This window comes from Hyperoodon ampullatus, assembly GCF_949752795.1.
Source record: "Hyperoodon ampullatus genome assembly, chromosome: 9".
Classification (NCBI taxonomy): Eukaryota; Metazoa; Chordata; class Mammalia; order Artiodactyla; family Ziphiidae; genus Hyperoodon; species Hyperoodon ampullatus.
In genome coordinates this window covers 75,027,811-75,055,127 of record NC_136922.1, presented here as the reverse complement: position 1 = coordinate 75,055,127, position 27,317 = coordinate 75,027,811, and the positions used below count along the sequence as shown (strand labels likewise).

Here is a 27,317-nt window from a genome sequence, read left to right as displayed (position 1 = left end):
TTAGGCAAAGATAAATAACCCTATAGGGTATAGTGGATATAAAATAAAGTTAATATAGTTAATAATGCTAATTAATATCACATTCTATATCCTATCAAAAAGTAACTTGAATTTATATAAACTGGTTACTTATTAGACCACAAATACAACCTAAAAAAATCTCAAAAGGCATAAAGTATTTAAGATATTATCTTAATACAATGCATAACCAGAAATTAATAACAAAGTACAAGTTTAAAATGTCACTTGCAATAAAAAAAATTCTCTCCTGAATAATGTTAAGATCAAGGAGAATGTCAAGCCTGCGATTACTAGTTGTAAAATGACAATGGAAGCATCACAAGACAAAGCATATGGTGTGCATCCAAAGCTGTAATCAGACAAGAAGTCAGAGATGTAAATGCTTAAATTTAAAAATAAGAAAAAATAAAGTAAATAGGTATTAACTTAAACAGTTGGACAAATGAATATAACCAGAGTTGAAGAAAACAGAAACTTATAAAATAAATAACTAAAAAAAACCCAAATAAACAAATCGCTCCAAGATAGTGTTCTTTGAAGAAAACTAAAATATGAAATCTGTAATATAGCTAATCTGGTAATAGTCTGGTAGGCCTCCCAAAGATGTCACATCCTAACCTGGAACTTGTGAGTGGGTTATCATAAATGGTGAAAATGACTTCAGATATATGATTAAGTTAAGGATCTTGAAAAGGGGAGGTTATCTGGAGTTATCCCAGTGTGCCCAAGGTAACCATAAGATTCCTAGTCTGGGGGAGGCAGTAGAGGTAGAGTCAGAGAGCTGCAAGGACTGAACAGAGGTTAGAAGGAGAAAATATGTTACACTGCTGGCTTCGAAAATGGAGGAAGGGGCCATGAGCCAAGGAATAGGAGCATCCTTTTGAAGTGGGAAAGGCAGGGAAATGGATCTCCCCAAGAGCTTGCCAAAAGGGCACAGCCTGTGGACATGTTTTAGACTCCTGAAATAATTATATATCATATATATGCATATGATATATAGAATAAACTATAAAAACTGTATCATGTTTTTATATGTACAATACAGTTACATAATTGTGTTGCTTTAAGACTCTAAGCTTGTGATAATTTGTAACAGTGACAATAGGAAACTAATATAGCTAATAAATGAAAGGAAAAAGCTCATAAGGAGAATTAAAAGTAAGGCTGACTGTAAAATAATATGTATGGCTGAGATTAAATATGTTGAATCACTAAATACAATTTAATGCTAATAACTTTGAAAATCTGAAAGAATGCAAGAATCTCCTGAAATGGTTCCAAAGTCTGGCCAGTGAAGTATACAAAAATAAATGGTACAATGTACTTCCAAATCTAGATACAAACATTACAAAATAAATTCAGAGAAAACCCAAAAGAATATTAAAAAATAAACCATCATTATATGTATTAACACTTTAAGCTTCAAGATAATCCCATGAGGAAAGCAACCTTATTATCCCCACTTTGTAGATGAAGAAACTGAGGCAAATAGGCCCTAAATTATATAGTTAATACGTTTCAGAGCCAGTTTTGAAACACAGGGCATCTGGTTTCAGTGCTTATGTTGTAACATTTTTACTTCAAAATACAAGGATGGATCAAAATAGATCAATTTCAGTAAGTCATTGAATCAATCAATAATTCAGAAAAAAATATTTTGTCATATTTCAAAGAATGTCGATGAAATGTAATATCCCTTTCTAAAAAAAATTGGCACAAACTAAAAATAAAACAATGCTGTGATAAAGTTTATTTTAGCAATAAGCATTTTACTTGATTTTGAAACATTGAATACATTTTAATTAAAATTAGGAACCAGAACAACATAAGGATGTCTATTATCACTGTTATTCAAGATGATTCTGAAAGTTCTACAGAATATAATAAAGGAAGAAAAAATTTAGATGTTAATATTGGAAAGAAAAAGATAAAATTATCGCTGCTACAAAACATACTTGTTTAGAAAACTCAGAATAATTGATTAAAAATATTAGCCCTAACGAGCAAGATTAATAATGTAATCAGTTACAAAATCAATTTGTTTACAATATATCACTATGAAAGTTTAGTCAATATAATAGCAAATATTCTCATTCACAAAGCAATGAAAATAAGTAATACAAATGATTTTAAGGTGAAAATATGTTCTAGACTTGTTGAAGGACCTCTATAAAGATTAGGAAAGAAAAAGAGAACGAACACTTCAATAATTGTTTTCCTGAATTAGAAACATACTAAATCTAAGTACCAATTATCCCCCTAAATAATTGATAAATCCAATTAAAATTTTAAAGTAGTATTGTGTAACTTTTCTTAAATGTTTTACTCTGGGGTAGATATTATGTCAAGTAATAGCTGTATAAGTATGCATGCTTTTTTAAGACATATTTTACTGGTTAAGATTATTATCATTATTATTATTATTTGTAGATGAAGAAACAGGTTTTGAGAAGTCAGGTGTATGACACAAGGTTAAACATTGTCTCAGGCTGTACAATTTGAGGTCCTCCCACTTTAATACTTTGTAACATGACTCAAAATCCCTATTAGAAATGTTGGGAAACTTTATCAAATGATTCTAAATTTCATGTGTAAGATTAAATCTATGAGAATAGCCAGGATAATTCTATAAAAAATATAGCTTATTTAATGTTGTACTTGGCTTTTAAATGTTAAAGTACATTGTAAAATTATAGTAATTAATAGGGAGATATCAGTACAAGGAACAGAAGAGAAAACTTAACCATCAAACCTAAGTATCAATGAAAACATTTTTTATCAATGATAAAAATGGTATTTTAAGTCAGTGCAAATTGACAAAATATTTTCTAAGTAGTGCTAGGACAATTATTTTTAACCATAATTACGTTCCCAATAACATGCCATACTTCAGAACTTCAAAATATAATCCGGATTGGTTAAAGAATTAAATACAGCATATTAATCTATAAAAAAGCAAAAAAATTAAGCAAATATTAATGTGATTTCACAACATGAAGGTCTTTATAAAAATGAAATAAATCATAAAAGAAAGATGAATGGATTTCAATAAATAGAAATTTGAAGCTTTGTATATAAATCAGTACTAGAAACAAGGTAAGCCACAAATTGGGAAAGAATTTTCAATGTATTTGATTAATGACTGATGTTATTATGTGGACAATTCTTATATATTAATTATAATAAAATAAGCAACATTAAAAGAAATCAAATCACTAGACAGATGATTAAAATAAATGCAGATGTCTAATAAACACTTATAAAATTATTCAGCCTCACTTTTAATCAGTGAACACTAAACTGATCATACAGCATTCTCTCCCCCCTCAAAAAAGGCTGATTGAATGGCTGATTTCTGACTGTTAATGAAAAAGTCTGTTAATTTACTTTTTTAAGTAATGGCTTTATTGAGACGTGATTCACATCATAAAATTCCTTCTTTCATGGTATACAATCCACTTTTTAGTATGTTCACAGAGTTATACAACCATAACCACGATCTAATTTTAGAACATTTTCATTACCCCAAAGAGAAAAATTATGCCTATTATCATCATTCTCCATTTCCTTCTCCCCCTTGGAACCACTAATTTACTTTCTGTCTCATCAGGTTTGCCTATTCTGGACATTTCCTATAAATGGAATTATCCATTTTGGTCTTTGATATTGGCTTCTTTCAGCTGGCGTGTTTTCAAGGTCCATCCATGTTGCATCATGAATCAAAGCTTCATTCATATTTATGGCCAAATGTTCCATTTTATGGATTTCCATGTTTTCTTTATCTGTTCATCAGTTGATGGACATTTGTTCTGTTTCCACTTTTTGGACTATTATTAATAATGCTGCTCTGCACATTCATGTACAAATTTTTGTGTGGACATTTTGCTTTCAGTTCTCTTTGCTATATATCCAGGAGTGGAACTCCTGAGTTATGTAGTAGTTGTATGTTTAATATTTTGAGGAGCTGCTGAAATGTTTATCAAAGAGGTTGCACCTTTAACAATCTCAGTAGCAATGTAGGAGATTGCCAGTTTCTTCACATCCTTGCCAAAATTTGTTAATGTCTGTGTTCTTAATTTTAGTTATCCCAAGGGGCATAAAGTGATCTTTCATTATGGTTTTGATTTTTATTTTCCTAATGACTAATGATACTGAGCATCTTTTCATATACTTATTGGCCATTTGTGTATCTTCTTTAGAGAAATGTCTATTTAAATCCTGTGCCACTTTTTAATTTGGCTATTTGTCTTTTTATTGTTGACCTGTAAGCGTTTGTCCTGGATACAGGTCCCTTATTAGGTACAAGTCTGCAAAAAATGTTCTCCCATTCTGTGGGCTGTATATATATTTTCTTGATGGTGTCTTATGAAGCACAAAAGTTTTTAATTTTGGTGAAATCTAATCAATTTTTTTTTGGTCACCTGTGCTTTTGGTGTCATATCTAAGAAAGCATTGTCAAACTCAAGGTCATAAAGGTTTACTCTTAAGTTTTCTTCTAAGTATTTTAGAGTTTTAGTGCTTACATTTATGTCTATGATATATCTTGAGTTAACTTTTATATATTGTGTGAGTTAGGGGTACACTTTCATCTTTTTGCGTGTAGATTTCCTGTTGCTCAGCACCAGTTGTTAAAAAGACTGTCCTTTCCTCATTGAATTTGCTTGATATCCTTGTTTGTTGTTGTTTAGTGACTTAACTGCACTAAGTTTATAAAGTCTATTTTTAGTTACGTGGAAGCATTGGAAGCTCATTAAGCTTAGTGGTCAATTAATGATGGGACAGAGATTACCTTACGTGTCTTGAATTAATAAATCTCCCAACCTTTGCCAAGTGGTGCTCTGTGTATTGGAAGGCATGCATCACTGCTCCAACAGGCAGTTTATAACCCTGCCTTAGTCTTCTATTCCTGCCTGGGGAGAGCCTCAAGTTCTGGTAGAGGTGGGCAATTAGGGTGTTTTCAGCTTTTCCTTGAAATGTGCACAGTTCTGCACATGCACTTGGCATTCTAGATTCTCAAGAATATATCAGAGCTTTACAGCACTACTTATGGAAATATCATTCCCCAGTTATTCCTTTTAAGATTTTTAGTCAGCCTCTTATTTAGCACTGACTAGTACTCCACCTCAGGCTGCTTTGATGTTGAATAATTGCCACTGATTACTTTCAACAAATGCTCTGGGAATATGGCTGTTCACACAGGGCAAGCTTTGAGTTTGATCAAATAAAGGCAAACCCTAAGAATGGAGTTTTTCAGGGAGCTTCCAAATGGCAATATTTCTCTGGGAATGGGACTTTTGGGGATCTCCAAACCCATCTGTATCTTCCAGTGGCTACTAGGTTGCTAATTTTTATAGCCATCATAGTTGTGAGGCTACTGGTTTTCAAGCATGCTGTGGACCTGGGAAGAGAGGGATAGGAATAGAGGAAATTTAAATGACACAAAGCTTACTGTTCTTACTGAGATTCAGTCATTTTTCTTGATAAGTTCTTCTTGGATTATTGCAAGTCTTTGGTTAAATTTCCAAGATTCTGAAAAAAGTTGATTTTGATAATTTTTGCCAGTGGTCTCATTTCTGCTGTGGCAGAGCAGATTTTTCAGAAGTCCTTTTTCCACCATTCCCAACATGCTTCTCTTAATTTACTTTTAATATAAATTATTCTATTCTAAGTTTAAATTGTTTTAAGCTTTATTTAAAGTGTGATATTTAGAACATGCTAGAAATTGCATAATTTACAACTACTTAAGCTTATTAAAATTATGAGAAGCTTCAGATGAAAACTTAAAAATTTCCAAGGTGGTACATACTTTTAGAGTTCTTTTTGAGCTAAATCACCAAAACATATTTGAAGTCTGTCTTAATAGGAAAGGAGTTTGAAGGACCTATTTGAAGAGGACTGAGAATTTGTGACAACACGGATGGACCTAAAGGGCATTATGCTCAGTGGAATAAGTCAGAGAGAGAAAGGCAAATACTGTATGATATCACTTGTATGTGGAATCTAAAAAAAAAACAAAAAACAAAAACAAATGAACAAGCATAACAATACAGAAACAGACCCATAGATACAGAGAACAAATAAGTGGTTGTCAGAGGGGAGGAGAGTGGGGGAATGAAAGGAAAGAAAAGGTAACTAACTGTGAAATAATGTGTGTGTGTGTACATCACATTGTACACCTTAAATATATATAATTTTTTGTCAATTACACCTCAGTAAAGCTGAAAAAAGGAAAAAAAAAGGAATGAGAAGACCTTAAGTATTATTTAGATTGGGACAGCAAAACACAAAGTTCTTTTGACTTCTCTGTTTAAGAATATGACGGTGTTGAAGGGAATATATATGATATGAGAGAAGATAGGAAAAATTGTGAAGAAAGCAAAAGAAAATGAGGAGGGAAGTGCCATGGTTGGAGATTGGAGCCTGTGGAAAGAGAAGGAGGCAAGTGGGAAATTCCTTAGGGTAGATGGTTAAATATCTTTTAAGAAAAGGGATTTCTAAAAATCAAATTTAAGTTTGTTATATGTGAATACCCAAGCTCTCAATTAAGTCACTACTAAAAAAATTACATATGCAAAACAGATAAAATTTAAAAAACAAAAAGGAAAAGTGAGAGCCAGCACATATAAACTTTTTTTGACCCACAAGTTATTTATTAAAGTTACAATAAAATACTTTTCAATGCATAAAAAAGTTGCAAAATAATTGATGCATTTTTCAATAAAGATACCAGATTTAATATTTACTGACAAGATAAAGGTATGTTTAATGACTTTTGTTCTATTTCATGGTCACCTTTTTGAGCGATACATCATGAAATCAATAGTTGTACATCTAGGAAATTTACCAATGGAGCTCTCTTCCATGGGTGTGTATATTTTAATTTGTCTCATGTAGATATCTCTTCCATTCTGATGATTGGCTGGAACAGCAATCTGTATCATGAATGTGCGAGTTGGCTTCTTATGATTATCAGTTAAGGGAATGTGAATCCAGCCACTTGGTTGCACCAACTCAAGTTGCCGAATTTCTTGAAGATTGTGAAAAGTATTTCTTACTCTGACTGAGATCTTGCTTGGAGTATAGCTTTCATCAGATTTGTAGTCCACATAAATACATAATGTCTTCACTGTTGTTTTTCTTCTGAATTGGATGTTCACTAAATGAGGCTGGGAGCCATCTGACTGCCAGTAAGTTTCTAGATTGTCATCTCGTAATCGATCCACTCCAAATCCTGGTTTGCAAGATGAGAGAGCACATATAAACTTCTGGTATTCTCTGGAGGGTGTATTCAACTCTCCATCCTGCTGTAGCACTGTCTTCCAGTCTTATCATAAAACTGGATCACCAGATCACATGGACAGTTTGTATACTCTCTCGGGAGGATGAGATGTTTCTACAGTGTATTTTGGAACCCCATCAATAGAGACCTCTGATTCATTGAGGATTCCAAAGAATGCCAACTTGAAACCTAAAAACAATTACGATAAATTTGAGGAACTTCAGTATTAATTTAGCATTGAATCCCATGACCTGGATGCTACTTCCCCAAAAATTTTGGCAAAGAATGCTTATAGTATTATCCTTGTGGTTGGAAACTTCTCCTCAACAAAACAACACACACAGATGAAAGCAATGCTTTGATGGACTTTTTGAGAAGGATTCAATTTCATCTCCATCTATGACTACATGCCCAGAATCATATAAACAAAGACTTCACAATTTAGCTGATGTTCCAAAATTGAAATTAGTTGCCTTGGTTCTCCTTGTTGAATCCCAGAAGATGGGCTGAATTCAGGAAGCACTGTGCCTTTGCACTGCTGAAGCATGCTTTCAATGTGTCCAGCAAAATGGTCCCAGAACACCAGCAGAACCACAGAGAGCTGGAAGACACTTTGGGACTAGTAATGAGAACCTTTAATGATTCCTCTCTAAAGTCCTTAGCTGTAGAAAATCCATTTTTTGATCCTTACTGTAGAAAAGAATAATGGGTAATGCATCTATACCTATATTTGGTGGAATATAAATTTTTCTCCCTTTTATTTAGGTATAAAACAACCAAGTTTTAGCACAGGTATTTTTTTGTAGCTATGGCACTTACAATTTTTTCACCATCATTTGAATCAGTTTGACTTCCCAGTGAGTGATGTACAGCAGACAAATACTTCACTATACCTGAGAGTGAAATTAAATTGACTAGCCACACACTGCTAGCTCTAAACTTGGAGTTCTTGTTGACAATAAAAGATTACAAAATATCTTGCTTCAGAGCCTATGGTAAATAATTTCAGATATAATCATTTTATGCATTGTCCCCCTTGAGGCTCTGAAATATTCACAGTATCTCTCCACACAGTCTACACTAGGACACAAGCACACTCACTCACTTGCTCATCTAAGTTAATATTTTACTCTTGTTTCTTTAGTCTAAATGCCCTTCCCCTAAATTTCAAGTCTCATTCCTTAAATCTGGGCTCTACTGCTCATTCTTCCATACACTCTTTTCCTCATTCTCCTTGTACTTTTCTCAGAATATTGCTTGCACCTCTGGCTTAATTTCCTTCAACGAGGTATTTGTTGTCTGTTGGAGGCAGATGCAAAGCTCCTTGTAAGCAGATTCTCTCTCATTTATCTACGTTTCTCTGCAACTAGCTTTGAAATATTTGGTGATCTGAATAGAAAAAGGAGCCCAAAATTCAGACTTCCATGGAAAACTAGTGAAGAAAAATATCCAGTTACTCTGCATTTTTTGTATTTTGTATTAGGAGTTTATGGAGAAAACTCCTAGAAAAATCAGACAGGGAAAAACACTACACTGAGGCCTATGCCGTAGTGCTTAAATTTCATACAGAGGCTCTAACTATGTGGAAATTTGCTACAGTCTCTGAGTAGCAAAGACTTCCACAATGTGCACAAAGGTTTTGACTAATTGGACTGAAATGACAGGTTACTTTAATTGAACAAGTTAGATATCATTTTGAGCTACACTCTTATTTGGTGTCTAGAGAGCCAATAACAAAGGGAATTGACTGAACTTTTCAACTTTTCACTATTTATTTAGACACTGTATAGACATAGCCCAAAGGAAATCTCTCCCAAAATACCTCAAAGAATTTTTTCTTCAACTGCATAAGATCATGAGAAAATAAAATCCCTCTGTTCTCAAATGACACTTTAAAGTTATGAGTATAATGTGGGGAAATCAGTTCAGCCATGGATTATCAAAACAACAGAAATATAAAACAGGTATCAATTTATAATATTTGCTGAAATAAATTGATTCAAACTGTCAGCTAGGTTCTTTGACACTGAAAATAAAATACCAAACATACTAAAGTAGAAACTTAGCAATGAAAAGCCTGACCCTCCCTTTTTTATGATATTATCTTACTGTGAATTGAACTGATTGATAAATTAAGTTCAATTTGGCTCATTTTGCATGAATTCAGTCCTGGGTCAGAAGAGTTTTTAAAGTTTTCACACACCTTTTCTACTGGCCCATATTTTTATTCTTTGTAGAAACCATTTTGCAGTTATACCGAATTGATTCTACTGAGCTCCATAGCAATGGCTTTCTATCTCTCTGTTCCCTTTGAAGAGAGCGGTTTTTCTGACATGATCTGGGTCTTGGGTGAGATGAGCACATCTCTTCTTTTGTTGGTTGTCAGAAAGTCTCATTTGTGTGACTAGTTTAGTACCAAAATTAAAAACTTAAGTAGTAAATGGACTGGGGGAGATTCAGGTGCAACAAGTTAAAAAGAAAAACAGTAGGCTTTAAGAACGTATGCCTGAAAGAGCAATGTGCCAGGATGGGGTTGTGTACCTCGATGACTGCTATCAAAAAGCACGCATCCATTGAATGCTGCCATTGTATGTCGGCCCAAGCTGTGTTGAAACACTTTCCGCTGAAGTGTTCTGCCCAGGGTGGTGACCTGTGGTCCCCTAGGTTCTAAGCTGTCCTATGGATAGAAATACATTTCCTGTTTCCCATAGCCCCCATCCCCCCACCCATATATCAGGGATTGGTTTGAAAGAATGAAACAGAGACCTTACAGATGCTTAAAGACCAGAAATTCTGTCAAGGGGAAAAAGAAATGGAAAAGAGAAGAAAGAGAATAAATCCCCAAATCCCTGCACATGCAAAGCTTTCTTATTTTTTTTCGCACTTCTAAAGAAGATGAGTCATATAAGAGCCCATTCAAAACCACATGAGTAAAAATGAAGTTGTGTGTTTTTCACATCCTTCAGAACAGGCTAAGGGATGAAAATGAGGGCGAGTTCCCTACAGTCAAACATGCCCAGAAGAAGCAAACTTTGACTTAGCCACGAGCCAAATAAACTGCTCCCGAATAATCAGGTCTTGGTTTAAATCCATAGAGATGCTCTTTTCATGTATGTGAGGTGGACTTTTGATTTCATCTCTGGGACAAAGTTTGAAGTTATTCTGTGACTCTGGCCTAGAAAATGAAGAAAACCCTTGTAACGGAATGCTCATATAGGCTTATTATGAGTGTGTGTTTAACTCCCTCATGTGAATTATATTTTGAATCATTACCACTCAAGAGTCACAAGGTTTCATCTACTTAAGCTCAAGATAGCCGTGTGGAAAAGTATTCTAAACTCAGCTCGCTGGGCAAATACCACTTTAATACTTGAGTACTTAAATACAAATATTATAACAGAAATTAGAGCTTTCTGGTTTTCTTGACTTGTATCACATTAAATTAACAGACACAGTAACAGACTTACATTACATATCAAAAGAATAACTTTTTAGAATTCATATCCGAGGGAAAGAGACAAAATTTAGCTTTTATGTCTTTTTACAATGGGAAGAAAGGTCCATGAGACAGAAGGATAAGGTGAGCTCTCATCCTAGCATATGATATAAAATGGATCTGAAAAAGTAAAAACATAGATGCTTAATGAACACTGAAAGCATGAGTGACACCAGGACTCACGTCTAATTGATCTCTTTCTTTTCCCTGGACTTAGTATATTGGACTGATAAACTTACCTCAAGATGGATAGTTCATAGATAATTTCATCCCAAATCCCACCGTTACAAATGGATTTCAAGCCTTTAGACTTTCCACTGTCCCCTGAACTTGAAATTTTTCAATCCTACTTTTGTCAAGAGTGATAAATCTTTCTGGATGTATCTGGAAGGAAATTTGCTTTAAAATTTAAAATTTGCTTTAATCCCCTGTGGTCTGCAATAAGTTTATGAAAGGGAAATACCAATATACCAGGTCAATTCAGGAATGAAAATTTTTAAAGTACCAAATCCCAGCACGCATGTTCATAGTGAAAACCTAAATAACCAAACCAGGACTATGATTTTTTCTAGCTCAAACGAGCTCCAGTAATGAAACATCTAAAGCTATACAATAAAAATGATACTTTGTTATAGAAGGAGAATGGCTGTGGAAGTTTATTATTCTGTAGAATTTTATCTTCAGTAATATTTGTCTACATTTGGCCATGGAGCGTATGAATTTAACCATTTGTTAAGAAGAGTAGAGGTTGTCTAATTTGGGGCAAATGCAAATGTAGTGATAATATTATTAGTAAGGGGAGTTTATTGTGCAAAGTATGTTTTGCAAAATATACAGATAACTGCTAAGGTCATTGGAGAATTAATAAATTCCAACCCTAAATGTGCATGGGACGGTCTTTTACATGAATGTGTAATGCTCTTAATTTAATAGCCTGACATCAGCAATGGAAATACCAATGTTTATTCTGCTATAGGGATGTAGTAAAGCCTAACCACAGAGGCAGTATTCACAGTTTTGGAAAGGATAAAATAAGAGATCAACACCAGTTTTGTCTTTTTAGTGGCAGGAATTTTGCTTCTGATAAAAAATAGTTCCCAGTTTTCATAAGAGAGTTCCTTAATTAATAATTTCTTGCTAAAACAGATACTTATAAATGTTTATATTATATATGTAAAAATATATATACATATATAAAGCATTGTAATAGTGTAATACCTTCTTAAACGGTCTTATCTTTCCATCTTCTTTGTTCCTTTGTGTCAGAAAGTAGGAGTATCCTGTTAGGTATGTCACTATTAGTTCTAGAAGCAATAACATTGTCCTTATTCACTACAGTAAGACCTCTGTGGTAACAGTGCTAATCTTAACCACTGACCAGTATAAGAATGCCACCCTCTATCTAGGGCCATACCTTCTATCCAAGTATATATACGATCAAACAGCAATAACCAACAAAAGATCAGTATAATAACGACCCAAGCTATATTTCTATGGCAGAATCATTTTTTGTAACTTTGAAAGTTCAGTTATCCTTTTCGGTTAAAATTATGCAGCCCTTAAATAACTCTGAGTAAATGAATTATGTGCCATTAAGAGGTTTCTTGAAAGTTTTCATTAGCTACGAAATAAAATAGCTTTAAGCTTTAGAATGTTCTACTCAGTTGGAGACTCTCATGTCTTTCTGATATTCTGGTGACAATTTCTATTCTAAGTGTCAAAAACAACTCTGCTATCTGGAACAAGTCATGTAGTATTCTCTCCTTTTAATATTCTAATCGTGAGGTGTGAAATGAAATGGTTGCACAGTGTAATGGTGGTAAAGAAGTGGAGTGTCAATGAGACGGGGAAGGTGACAGACTCGGAATAGGTCCCTGAGGTGCTCTCCAAGTGCACTGGATAAAGATTCCCCTGGGAAAATTTTCTCATTAGTTCTCAGACACAGTTCAGTAATTCAATAGTGCGAGGTTACCATTAGTCACAAGACCAAAACATGTTACTTTCCATGCTTTAGTTCCTTTATTTGTATATGTCATTTTCAGACTGAAAATTATGAGCCCTACTCTCATGCAGAGACAGTCAGTGAGTTGTTTACATACTGAAGTATGAACCATGACAAGCAGATTCTGTAGAGTTTTCTTTTAATTGTTGATGTATGAAGCAATTCAAAGGGAAATAGACATTTTAAATGATTCTAATGATACTTCCCTAAACAACTGTCAGTTCTTTATACCAGAATTACTAAACATGCACACATATACACACGTGTGCACATTTTCATAAGAAAATCAGGAAGCATTCAGACATGGTTAAAGAAAAGATCACATTATCAAAAACTTCTCTCACCCTTATTTATGCTACTTATAAAGTAAACTTGTCACTGCTTAAAACCAGTTACTCTCTAGTAACTGTATTCTGTTTCAGAAATTGTTAACGTTCTTTCTAAAATCAGAAAATATTGAATGACTTACTGCACATGTGAATATGAAATATTCACATTTTGTACTGCAACTGAGGGGAAACTCAAAGACCGTGGCCGTTAATTTCCTATTTAATTACTGAGAAAGATGTTAAAACACATAGATTATAATTCTGCATCTTTTCTTTTTCACTGTCATAAACAATATGTACCTTTTTCTATCTTTTGAAAGTTAACTGCACTCCCACTCCACACTTGAAGGCATAATGGGTCAGGGGATTGTCTGCTTCGTTACTCACTAGGTCAGAAAGAAAGGAGTATACACCCGACAACCCTATTGGTCACTTAAATCCTCCTTGTTACATTAGGGAAGCATTAATGAAATCTGTGAAAATGAAAATTAGATGCTATACTAACAGATTGTTGTAGATTTTTGTATTTCGTAAGATAACTCAGTATTTTACTTTGCAGACTTTGCAATGATAGTTATTCTTGTGTTTAAAAGATAACTAGTGTATGGTATTGTAAAAAATTACTCCATTTACTTTATAATATATATTCTAGAGGAAATAATAATTTAAATGTATCCACCTAAACATCATGACAGAATGGAAGAGGAAGTTAACCTTTTGTAAATGCAAAGTATGTTTCTTACAGAAATAAAATGTGATAAGTAAACTGCAAGGGGAAGTTATCTATTAGAAATAATGATGAGACATAGAGGAAAGACTAGACTTTTCCATATGAACTGGTAAAAAAAAAAACACTTCCTAATAGAAACACACTCCTATCAAAATAGTAATGATCAGGATTCCAAACAAACCATCAAATGCTTCTGTTTATGTGCTACCCATAGAGTTATTGTTGAATTATGAATTGTAAATATTTATAAGTGACTCGTTTTAAAGAAGTTGTCAGCTGCAGCTACAGTTCTTCACCTTCTGTCATCCCAGCTATCAAGGGGCCTGACTCAATCACTTTCTTGTCAGGCTACCTTTCTTTCCTAGAATACTCAATTCCCAAAACACAACAAAATATAAATGAATGGAAAGTGCTAATGACGCATGATTGCCAAGAGGTATTAAGTTTTTAAAGGTACTTTGCTGACTAAATTTTAAATGAGCAAAATCCTGAAATTAATTTCCCAAGGCAATAATATTTGTATTTTTAATAGATGTCCACTGAAAGGAAATATATAATATTGTCTTCTGGTATGTCTGTCTTTCCTGTGGTAGGAATCATATCAGCTTTTAAAGTCCCAAGTATATGTAGTTTATTCCATGTTTAATTATATGATCTACACTCATAAAAACTAGACTAATGAAAAAAACCCAACATTTTAATTAAAGGAAAACGGCTTGAAATGATAAGATTTGGAAACTGTCCTGTATTAAAGGTATATTTTAAATCTTTAGGATCAGGCTGATGTCATTTTCAACAATTGAGTCAAAATCTTTATATTTAGCAAATAATACAGAATGGTTCTCAAATCTTATAATTTCATGCCATTTCCCCTTTAAGTCACCTTAAAAGTGCTACTCTGATGACAAAAGCTGTCTTCTCTACTGACTTGATAACAATCTAAACTTGTAATTTCTTTACCATTTTTGACTTGGGTTGGTTATATTATGTTTCTGCTGACATTGTGTTTTGTGGTATGTTTTCATAACTGAGAAGAATCTTTTCTAAGCAGGAGAGATGGATGGTTCCTGAAATCACAGCTTATGGGTTCAAATTTTTAGAAACAAGTGAAAATTTTTCCATTGTGTTTGTTTATTTAGTCATTATTTTAGACAAATTAGTCTTTTACTTAAATTTTATGCTGTGAAGAATTGCTTATATCTATATATAATTTAGTATACATAAAAGTCAAAATCAGTAATGGAAACTTAGCAAAACAGTTGAGTACTTTTCATTCAAATAATCAGACAGTCTCACTGAAAGGAGGCCTTAAAGTAGGAAATCAGTGTTTTTCCCAGGTTATGGTATAAGTAAGCTAATGGCAATGTGTTAACCCTTCTTTAAGTATCTGTCCATTTAAAAATTTTTCTATATGAAATAGCTCTTAAGAATCTTTTAGAAATTTGTGATGTCCTTACTCTCATTGTAGTGCTGTGACTTACACATGCTCTCACTGACACTCAAAAGCACACAGACTCTATACCCACATGCAAACACATGAAAGTCAGGGCCCGCTCAACAGATGTACTCTTGTGTGGGAATCATCACTTTTTTCTGAAACACTGAAGGCACGACTTTCAAGTAGTTTTAAATTTCAAATCAGGTTAGTGCATATTTAATTTCGACATGTTGGTTTAACACCAAGGCACACCAGACCTTTTAAAAATTCAGTGGCTATGATATAAAATTCTTCACTGTGTTGCACCAATAAATTGAGAAGTGCAGTATAATTCTCCACTATCACTGGAACCATCGTGAAATGAAATAAAGACTTTGATACAGGTCCTCACTCAGGTGCACACTCTTTCACAGTTATATTCAAAGTGTTTGTTCACAAAACTTCATAAAAACCTACATAGAAGATGCATAATTTATGGAAGTGAGTAGTAAAAAAAAAAAAAATCAACTCCACCATTTTCTTTCCTATTGGTCACTTTACATGCCAGTAGATTAAAAGACTCTGAGTTCCTTTTCTTTGAAGACCACCTTTGTAACTGAGTTATTAAGTTTTTTTTTTATTTTTTTAAACTAAGCAGCCAAAAGAAAGAGGCACTTGACACCTCCAGCAAGTATCTCAGTTCTTTTCATATTGTCAATAGCTCCACTGATAGCACTGTTCTTTTGACAGCTAAAAGCAGATGTGCGGGTTAAGTATGGGAGCAATTCAGATGTCCACAGTAAACTGCAGGGGGGCAGAGAGAGCTCAGAGAGCAGCAGCTTTAAAGTAATTGACTAATACAGTAAGGATATTAAAGTCATTTAGTGCCAAAAGGGAACACACTGATCCCTGACCCTCAGCCACTTTGGAGTAATCTAGTATTCAATCCAGCGTGTAATGACTGCCAGGCCTGTCAATCCTCCAGGCTCTCCAGTCAAGTGCCTGTGGCTACTATTGGCTTATGGTAAAAGGACAGAAATGCAAGGAAATGCCTCTCAATCAGCCTGTGATGTGATAATGTTATTGCTCCAGTGTATTCTATATTGTCCCCGCATAGTTTAATCTGTTGAGACCCATGTCAAAAATTGCCCGTGGTCCCTAGAGGTCTTTACTCAATCTTTTAGTAATACAAGTGGATTTGAAAGGAAAGGGGGTAACTTACTTGATGAATTGTTTCCAGCTAATATATACATATATATATATATATAAAATATATATACATGTACACACACAAAATAAGAGGTCAAATGTGGCTTAAAGGCTATATGTGCAAGGTATAAATTAGAAATGTGCTAGTAAGCTAGTAATCTGATTTGTGAACCCTTGTTCTTCTTTTACTCCAATGGGCAAAATATTTTACAATAAAAAATATTGACACAAAAATGTATTTACATGGTGGCTGATTCATATTCAGTGCATGTACGAAAAGGAGTTTTAACAGAGGAAGATGTCAGAGAAAATGATTTACTTGTTTCTGCCACTTTGAGCACGTAAGAGTTAGCCAACTTCTGGGAAGCTTGCATTTTAAATGAGGTATTTTGCATTTGTAAAATATAATTATTGCTACAGGCTGCAATCGAAAAAAAAAAAAAGAACCTAAGAGAAAGTGTAGGAAATTGCCATTTTTTGTTATTTTTATTTTGCTAATTAAGGCACTAGAAATTGACCCATAGAGAGAGAGACTCTAAAGTTGAAAAATCAAAATGGGATAATAATTATTCAAATCCTATTTTATTATCTTACAAAAAGTCTTTGTACTTCTTAGTCATTCCCTCATTTACTTTTCCAAACCTACTGTATAGAATCTTTGGAAACAGAAAGCTCCAGTGATGAGAATACACTGTTATTTTTAGAGAACATTAAGGTTACATAGGGGAGGCATTTTGCCTGTTTTTATTCTGTAGGAATTTGCCCAGTTCACCACTGGCAAGGTGCTGTACAAAATTAGAAACAAAAGTGAACATCTATTTGCTTGTAAGCTTGAAATAACTTTGGTGTCAAAAACAACTGACTTTCCCCCTCCGTCAACCTGTCCTCTTTCCATTCAGCACTGTAATTAATCAATGTGTGGTTGTATTCTAAAAACCATTCTGCACGTTACCCACTTTTGCCACTTGAGATATTCTGAATTTGTGTACAATTTTTGGCAGAATATAAGAGATAGAGGAAAATCTCACTTTTGTGTTCAGTGACTTTCCAGACCTCAGGGGCAGAATGAATGCAGGAAGAATCCCATCGGGTAATTTTTCATTAGTATCCACGACAAGCTGTTTCACCACAGGCTATTGTTTTCATGGAAAGTTCAAATACAGTAGGATGGGATAGGTGTGCTATTAACACACAATGGTGTGATTATTACCTATCATGTATATATATGACCTTTGTCACCTAGAACATTGATACTCTTCATTATGATGTACCATTCTAGTATAAGAGGAATAGTTGGACAGCTTTAGAGTTCTTTTGCTAGTTGTCTAATTTTATGTTTAAAGTTTTCAGAGCTTTCCTAAGAGGAGAGATAGAAGGGAAAACCAAATAGGTCAAAGAATCATAGGGCTTTAAAGGACCTTGGCATTAATTTATCTACTCCTTCTACATCCTGGCATCAAGTAGCGAAGCTATTTCAGGTGAGGCTATATTTTATACAAAATTCTAAAATTCAGCATCACGTGTGTCTGCAAAAAGCAATATGACTCTAAAGTAATAACTTGATTCTACAAGGACAACAAAAAGTCTTTATAGCTAACCATTGTATTACAAGCTTCTTCAATGAGTTGAAACTTATTTCTTCCTACCATCTCCTCACACAGAGCAGTAGTCCCTTTTTATTTATTTATTTTTTGTATAACAACCTCATGTTCCCAATGACAGTTGTTAAATACATATTTCGTTTTCTCTAGAGTGAATGTGAGTAAAGCATCATTCGGTTTGGGTTCATTGAGTAGGTTCTCCTTTAGCTTCAGCAGAATTAAGAGCACATATCTTCATTTCTCATAGTCAGTATGTGGTTGAAAAAATTTCATTCCTTCAGCAAATGTAAAATTTCAGCTCTGCACACGGCATTATGCCAAGCTCTATAAGGGGGATAAAGAAGAATAAGATATGATTCCTAATTTCAAAAAGCTTACAGACCAATGTGGGAAGTAAGACACTAGTCAAGTGACTATAGCAAACAGTTGAAACGGGAGAAGGTAACTATTTATTTAGCACCTATTAACTAGTAACACCTAGTAACTAATTTATTAAGCACCTATAGGTGGCCAGTCAGTCTATATAACTCCAATTAATGGACACAGGATTGTGAGATACTTTCATTCGTTAAGCTGCCCTTACTGAGGCTCCGGAAAGTCACCGTGTTGCAAAGTCAGTGACTATATTTGAAACAAGTTCTTTCTGGATCAGGGGCTATTCTCTCCCAGCAAGACTGCATCTTTTCCATAACAGGAGCCATGATGGCCTAATTACCCCCATTTGAGGAAAGCCACCTTATTCTTTTCCAAATTGACATTCTGTTTTTCATTTTAAGGAAAGGTAAGACTCTGAAGGTAACCATGCCATGCAGTGTATGCAAAGTGATCTTTATGTGGGCTCAACTCTTATTAAATTGATCTCTGAAGCCATGAGGTCAAAAACTATGTCTTATTTCTTATGGTAATCAGAATATACTGGGAGTTTAATAAACATTGAATTGGTTAAATGGGTGCACCGAATGGCTTTATTCTTCTCAGGCCTGGAATTTTCTTCAGATCTAGAACAACTCCCAGAGAATGAAGATAATCCCACCAACTTACAAAGTTGTAAAAAGCCATAAACTTATTAGCCATCAAAATGTTTAGCCTATTTATATTTTCAGGGTTTTTCCCATACCTTTAATTAAAGCATGAGGATAAGAAGGCAGAATACTTGTGTGTATGAAAAAAGTATTATTTTCTGTGACTTTTATAATTCCATATTTAATGGCAGAATTGTACCAACAGGTTAAAATCAATGGATGATTAGTCTACTAACCAGTTATATCTATATTTCCATTTCTAAAGCTACTGGCTTAGAAGCTACTATTATTATTAAGGGCCATTATGGAAACCTACAGAGGTTTTTTTGAGCCTTAAAAATTATGAATATCTCTATATTCTTTCCCTTTAACCTGCCCTTCCTTGTTTTTTAAAGCTTTTACTGTAAAGTATAACACCCATTCAGATCATTTGTACAAAACATAAATATATAGCTCAAAGAGCGATCACAAGTGAGCATCTGAGTAGTCACCAGGCAGGTCAACAAATACAAAATTGGCAGCAAACCAACAACATCCTTTGGACCTTTAACAGTTGCTATTTCCATCTTTTTTCCTTCCTCTTTTCCAAAGGTAACCACTTTTCTGACTTCTAACTTTAAAGTTAAATTTTGTTTGGTCTTTATATACGTGGAATCACTTTTGTATCTGGCTTCTTTCACTTAACATTATATTGGATAGATTCTTCACTGTAGTTGTATACTTCAGTAATTGAGTCATTTTCATTGTTGTTATCTATTTTATGAATACCACTTGACTAATTTGTTCTACAGCAGATGAACATTTGGGTTTCTAGTTTGGGAATATTAAAAATCATGCTGTTTTAAACAGTGTATGCAGGTTTTTTGGTTGTGTGTATAATTAGGAGTTGAATTAGGGTCATAAATCAGGCATATCTTCAAAATGACAAAATGATGCCAGTTTTTCAAACAGGTTGTACCAATGTATTTCTTCACCAACAGTATAAGAGAGTTCCTGCTGTTTTATATCTTAGTAGAGATTTGTGTTGTTAAAGTCTTATTAATTTTAGACATTCTTTGGTGCATGTAACAGTATCGCATTGTTGTTTTAATTTGTATTTCCATGCTTACCAATGAATATAAGCACATTTTAATGTTTATTGGGTAATATCAGTAGATTTTGCAAGTTGCCTTAAAAAATTGCACTTGTATCATCAACAGTATAGAATGCATATTCCCTCACACCCTTAGCAGCACTGGGAACTATCAAACTTTAAGTGCAAACAAACAAACAAAAAATCACATTATTACCGTGATGCATTTCTTTTGTTATGGCTGACTTTGAGCATAGTTCTGTGCTTGTTGTTTTTTTTCTTTTAACCATTTTTGCCATTTTTTTGTGTGATATTTACTGCTGTAATTTGATCATTTTTCTCTATTGGATGGATTATTTTGTTGATTTCTTAAGAATTCTTACAAATTTACTAAGATTTTTGTCTATGGCAAATATTTCCTTTAGTTTGCCCTTTGATTTGGCTTATCCTATCTTCAGCCACACAAAGGTTTTTGTTTATATGTGGCCAAATTTATCAATCTTCTTTCTTCATGGTTTTAGGGTTTTGTCTATATTTAGGATGGCCTTCTCTACTCAAAGCACCACAAATTATTATTTTTTTAAATTAACTAATGATCTCTTCTAGATCTCTTATGGTTTCAAATTTTACAGTTAAATCTTTGATCTAGGGCTTCCCTGGTGGCACAGTGGTTGAGAGTCCGCCTGCCGATGCAGGGGACACGGGTTCGTGCCCCGGTCCGGGAAGATCCCACATGCCGCGGAGCGGCTGGGCCCGTGAGCCATAGCCGCTGAGCCTGCGCGTCTGGAGCCTGTGCTCTGCAACGGGAGAGGCCACAACAGTGAGAGGGCCGCGTACCGCAAAAAAAAAATCTTTGATCTAGGGGGGTTATTTTGGAGCAAAATAAACCCAGGATCATTTATTGTTCCTTTTTTATCCCTAAATGGCTAGCTAGTTGTCCAAATACTATTTCTCAGTTAATACACTATTCTCTACTGATTTAAATTGTCAACTTTGTCATTCACTAAATTCCAATATACACTGGAAGTTATTTCTGGACTTCCCACTTGGTTAAAACTTTCTGTTTATTCCAGAACTTAATTATGAGCTGTTATAATTAAATTTGTTTTTTTAATGTGTTTTAATAGTAGTTCCTTTTTCCTTTCAAAATGTTTTAGATTTTTTACCTTAACATTTCTGGATGAAGTTTAATATCATTTGTTGACTTCTCACCAAAATTTGTGTAATATTAAATTTACATTATACATTAATTTTTGGGAAAATTGGCCTCTTTGCAGTACTGAGTGTCCCCAAGCCAAGAATAAGATGTATTTTCATTTATTCAAATTTTCTTTTCATTCCTTTTCTATTTACTTTTTCTAATTTGCCAGCTTTGGCAAAGAGAGCTTAAAATGGCCAATTGGATACATAAGCCATTAGGTTTCAAATGAAAAGATTTAAATAAGCTAATTTAATAACTAGATCGTTACTGAATGTCATATACTTTACAAATGTAATAGTTTAAAAATGCCCTGAAGTTAATACATACATTTGTATAAATATGTTGCCCTGTATGTATTAAATGAAAATGCACTGTTTCTCTTACAATTAATTCTCTGGACCCACCAGAAGTCAACTTACATGTATAGGCATACGTATACCCATGTGCATATGATGTATGCTAGTGATCTTTATACAGGTGGAGAGAGGGATTCAAGGTAAAAGTTATATATATTTATTCAGATATATCTGTGATTACATTTAAGATGCAATACAAACAGTAACATAAAGAAAATTATGTACCTCAAGTAAATATTAAAAGTAATATTTTTTCTATGTGGTACAAGTTTGTAATAAATTAACTATAGAATTTAGGAGTGTTTTTCCTCAAATAAAAAAGCTCTTATCATGATCAAGTTGTTATTTTTTATTGAAGTAATCCAATATCTGAAGGCCTCATATCCAACCAATATGGTAGCCTTCTTTTCCATAAGAAGGCATGGTCTGGTTGGATAGCAGTAGAGTTGGGTGAAGTTGTATGCAATCACATCAATCTATCAAATAACTAGAAGGTATGTGCTGAATGCTTATCGTGTGTTTACTTGAAATATAACAGCAAATGAACTGCATATTAACCGACTATAAAGGGAGGTCAGAGCCATGAAAATTGCTGTGGGCTGGAAAGGAGGAAGATGATTTCATAAATTAAGTAGGATTTATAGAAACTCTTTTAGATTTCTTAAGAAATGAATGCTACGTGGAAATGGGGAAAGTAGGACATTCCAAAGAAAGAACAAACTGAGCAGATAAGAAGTAGTGATCAAAATGAGAGATGGAACATGGAAGCTCTTGAAAACCCTCCCTCTTTTACGTTTTATCTACAACTCTCCACTTTGACAACTTTTGACAGTAAGAGGCTTAAATTTTGCAATGTTGTTCACCTTCTATTTGAGTTCAAAATATGCCTCCATAAAAGATCAGGCATTGTTGTGATGCTTACAAGCTCTAAGAGCATCGTTGCTGCATCAGTTCTCCTTTTAGACTAATTCTATTCTCCTTTTACTCAGAAATCTAAGAGCTCACATGCCAGCTGCCCAAGGGATTTTGTTTTTGTTTTTGTTTTTTAGTGAACTAGTACTAAAATCCTAGCTTCCTGCTTCATAGTTGAAAGTAAATAATTTTATCTTACAGCATAAAACTATGATTTCTCCTGTACTGTTCCTTCAGGTACATTTTAACCTAATAGAACCATTTTGTAAACATATGAAATGACAGTGCAGTCTTCTCCAAGTCGGATTTCAAACACAAATATATATATGTATATACATACATGCATAAATACACACACAAATGTATACACATGCACACTTCTTTATTACCCCAGAATGAAAATGCAAATGAATTTATTAGCCTAAGAGTGGCACCAAATGGAAATTTATGCACATACATTTAAAAAACAGAACCCTTGAAAATAAAGCAGTTGCAGCTATTAATTTTCCTTTTTGACAGTTTTTTAAATTCCTCTAAAAAAATGAAACAGCATGAATACTATCAATATATCACAACAGCCACATTAGGTTTTGTGATATACATCATAATATAAAGAGCACTATTAGAGCACAACCTGGGAACCATTAAATCATTCTAAATCACTGTTACATTCCATTAGTGTCAATGGTGAAACCACATAATAGGCTTTATTACAAACTTCACCTTGGTAGGCCATTGTCTCTAATAACCACTTCTCTATGATGTGGTATCATACCCAGAAATCCAGGGAGATAATAAAGGCTCCCTTATTTCTTTTTTATTGGATGGGTAAAGTTAAATTTAGCTGTAAGTAAAAAAAATCCTGAAGCTTTGTTCACTAACTGCGAGTTGCTGCTATTTGGACAAAAAAAAAATTAGGCAGGCTTTGGAAGAACAGTTTGAAATAAATTAAAAACCTGGCAATGCTGAGGCCAGGGTAGGCTGGGCAGTGCCAGCAATTACGATGTCATTTTTGAAATGCAGTTTAGCACATTTGTGCGCCTCTTTACACTTTTGTTCAGGAGCAGAGTATTGATTATAGAAACACTGTAAGTTTCAAACCTGCCCTTTCCCTCATTCTCCCCTGGTTTGCGCTGTACCCTTTTAAAAAGTCATTTGGGCACTTTGTTGAGGTGAGGCTTGTAAGGACTTCAGCTCAAACTGAGATCAATTTTCAAATGTTTCAGGGAGAATTGTTGTACAGTGTTCTGTGCCCCTCTTCTTTACAAATAGAACCATTTATTCCCCTCCCCCTACTATGAATTTAGTCACAATCCCTTCACTCTATTTCTTAGATACACTTATAATCTCACCGCAAAGATTTCTACTACACGATAGACACCTTTGTTATTGGCTAAGTATGTTTTAGGATAGGATAAAATAAGTGAAAGTCAGATACAATTGCATAAATGAATAATAATATAATGAATGGTTGAAATAATTCATCATTTAATAGACTATCAGATCAAAGATAAAATTATTTATGTTCTCTCTGTATTAGTTTTGATACAAAATTCTTTATATTCTCTCTGTATTAGTTTTGATAAATTGTAAAGTGTTTAAACAGTTATTGATTATAAATAAGTGCATTTATTTTTGTAAAACAGTCTGTCCTCTGCAGGTGAGCTTTGAATAAGCCAGTTTAGGGCATTGAAATAGATTATTATTCTAATGGCTCCACTTTGCTTTTGGTCCATTCTTTAGGAACAGACTTAAAAAAAAACCAATAATACTACATATATCCCTATGATAAGATGATGTTTAAAACTTAGGAAGAGAAAGCGATAAGGCAAAGAGGAACAAATAACAAATACATTAAGGGAAGTAGAAGTAAGTCACCAGGAGTTGAATACTTCAGAAGGGTAAACAAATAAAAATCATAGTGAGGAATCTGGTAGATGTACGTTTATAAGAGTTATCTAATAAAAGGGACAAAAATAAATAAAATTGGAAATCATAAAGCAGATAAAGTATAAGAAATATAGAAATCTGGTCTCATACCTGGTAGACTTATTTAAAGTATCCTCATGCCATGAAACACTTTTAGATTTCTCTGTTAATAGTGTTAGATTTCTTTGTTAATTTGCTTACCCAAATCAGATATACCAGATTGAATAAAACATGTCTCTCCATCCCTCCAATTTCTCTTCCCTTCCTTTTTCTTTTCTTCTTCCTCTCTGTTCGTATCTCTCTACCTGCCTCCCTCACTCTCCTTTCCTTATCTTTTTCCCTCTGTCTCCCTCCCTTTCCCTCTTCTGTCCCGTCTCCCTCCTGTTAGCTCTCTTGCCCTCTCTTCTTTCTTTCCTTCCTTTTTAAAAAATTAAGTCTTTTTCAGTGCTGGTTTATGCATAATATGTTTGGAAATAACAATGCAGGAAAGTGTTAACATAGCACTTCATGGAAGGAAAAATAAAAACCTGAAGTATTATGGCTTTTTTTATGAGGATTCGAACAGAAAAAAGAATAAGCTTGATTTGCTGTCTCTGTTGCCTAAAGAAAGTCTTTTAGCTAAAGCCTCACCTCTGACCTTGTTTTCCACTTTCAGGGTATATTGTATTTCTCTTTTTTGTTACATGTCTGGTTTGCAATGTCATTGATGTTCATAGGAAAAAGAGAGAATTGCTGTTTGAAAAGTCCATGCTCTGCTTTATGAAGGCTAGCTTTATTTTCTATTTTTGTGATATTTTCTTTTTTTGCTTTTGAAAAAAAAATCATGATAAAGGTCAACTCTTAAATACATTGGAAAACTTACCTGAGTCAAAATTACAACATTTAAAAAATAATAGATGTTATCTTCTGATGTCAAATTGGCATATCAGACTTTATCACTTCAGAATGGAATCTCAAAGTGTCATGAATAAACTGGTATCGAATTAAAAGGAAAATATTGTTGATGTTTGTTCTAAAGCGCTGGTTTTAGGCTTCAAATGGAGAACACACTAGGTTTGATTTGTATCACACAGTTATCCGACAGAGTAGTTGTGTCTTCCAGATCAAAGAAAAAAAAAACCCAAGTCAAGCCATATATTATTGCTTCTTAATTTCATTTACCTTCTGATTCCAGGGAAGATTTTGCTGAAGGCTTAGGAAGAGTAAGAATCTACAGGGAGTGCTTCACTTGTGGCTTTGCCTAATTCTACATTCCTTCTAAATGGAAATGGTGACGGTTGGAAAGGTGGGGGGAAAACTTTGCGGTAGGATCATACTATGGCTAATCTGCCAGGATCAAATAACCTACTTATTACTGAATAAGCTAATCTGTTTTCCATATTCTGTACATCCATTCCAATTTTAAGAAACAGTGCTTAAGGAATCTGGATTAATATGTGATTGTAAAGCCTTCATGGAAAACCAAGAAAAGCAATGCCATTAATTACTCTTTCATAGATCTGGTGTGTATTTTGTGCGATATTTTTGTTAAATGCATATACATTAAGATTTATAGCACTGCAAATCCTGAAACATCTTGCAAATTGTATACAGATTTAGAAAAGTAGACTTCCAGATCGGGCATTGGTTAATCAAATATATTATAACTTTTTTTTTTAATAACTTTTTATAGTGACTGATTTTGAGAGTATAGTTTTGATATTATCCTGTTTCTATAGATGCTGTACATTTCACTTATTTATGAAAATAGTTCCCTTCTTCACTTGCCCAAATAAAATGTAGGGTCATTTTCTTTAAACTATCACATAAATATACATGGATTTTCTTCTTGGGAATGATTACTTCACATGGTTTCCCATATAACCTTTACACATTAATGTATAGGATATTTAGAAGTCTGTAACTTTTTGGAAATTATAACTACAAGATGAAGGATTATTTTTTCTTAGAAGAAGACAGCCAGTAGTATTTCCTTCAGTTCATTTATGACAGTATGTTAGAAAGCTGCCTGCTAAACCACAAATCTCATCCCGTTAACTCACAGAGTCCTATAACCTTGAGCTATTCAAATTTCAAATGGCCAAGTGAAATGTCCCTACCTTGCATTTTTTAGTAAATACTAAGGCATTTTAAGAAAACAGAATTGTTTGAGTGCCACAATTATTGTGAACATGTGGACAAATGAGACTTATTTGATGTAAAATGTATGAGGAGAAAAAAGTCACAAACATGTCATAGTCTAGGCATAGTTTAGACTAAATACTAAATATATTTTTCTCAGGTTCTCTGTTGTCTTCTTAAAGATCATCCCATGAGAGGTTCCATTCTTCTTTAATAAGTTAATCGAAAGTGTAGTTTTAAATAGGGGAGTTCAGTTAGAAACGGAGAAGGAAACAATGTGAAGCAAACATATATTGAAGGTTTGCTAAGCAGTAGGCACTTAATTGTCTATAAGTATCTTATTTAACCACTTAACAACTTTATGAGGGATGTGATGGAAATGGTGTTTCCTATTTTTTTTAAAGTGATTAAACTGAGAACCAGAGTTTCTTTCTCAAGGTAATATAACTAGGTCTTGAGTTTAGATGTTATAATTCTACTGAATTAAATGTAACACAAATGGCTTCTGCCTCAGGGAATGGTTCATTCATTCATTCAACCAATTTTATTAAGGGTCTAGAATGCCAAATACTCTGTCAGTCTCAGAATACAAGCCTGTGAATACAACTCAGTGCCAGTCC

The 27,317-nt window shown here is 33.8% G+C and overlaps 1 protein-coding gene across 1 annotated transcript; it reads right to left on the bottom strand.

The window, feature by feature from the left end:
* Positions 1-6,809: 6,809 nt before the first annotated feature.
* On the bottom strand, positions 6,810-10,513 carry LOC307058381 (anaphase-promoting complex subunit 10-like; the record flags this gene model as incomplete). The annotated part of the gene is made up of 3 exons (XM_079711839.1): positions 6,810-7,345; positions 9,842-9,977; positions 10,313-10,513. The coding sequence occupies 3 exons, from the start codon at positions 10,511-10,513 to the stop codon at positions 6,810-6,812; spliced, it is 873 nt and encodes a 290-aa protein (XP_079567965.1).
* Between the last annotated feature and the right edge of the window lie 16,804 nt (positions 10,514-27,317).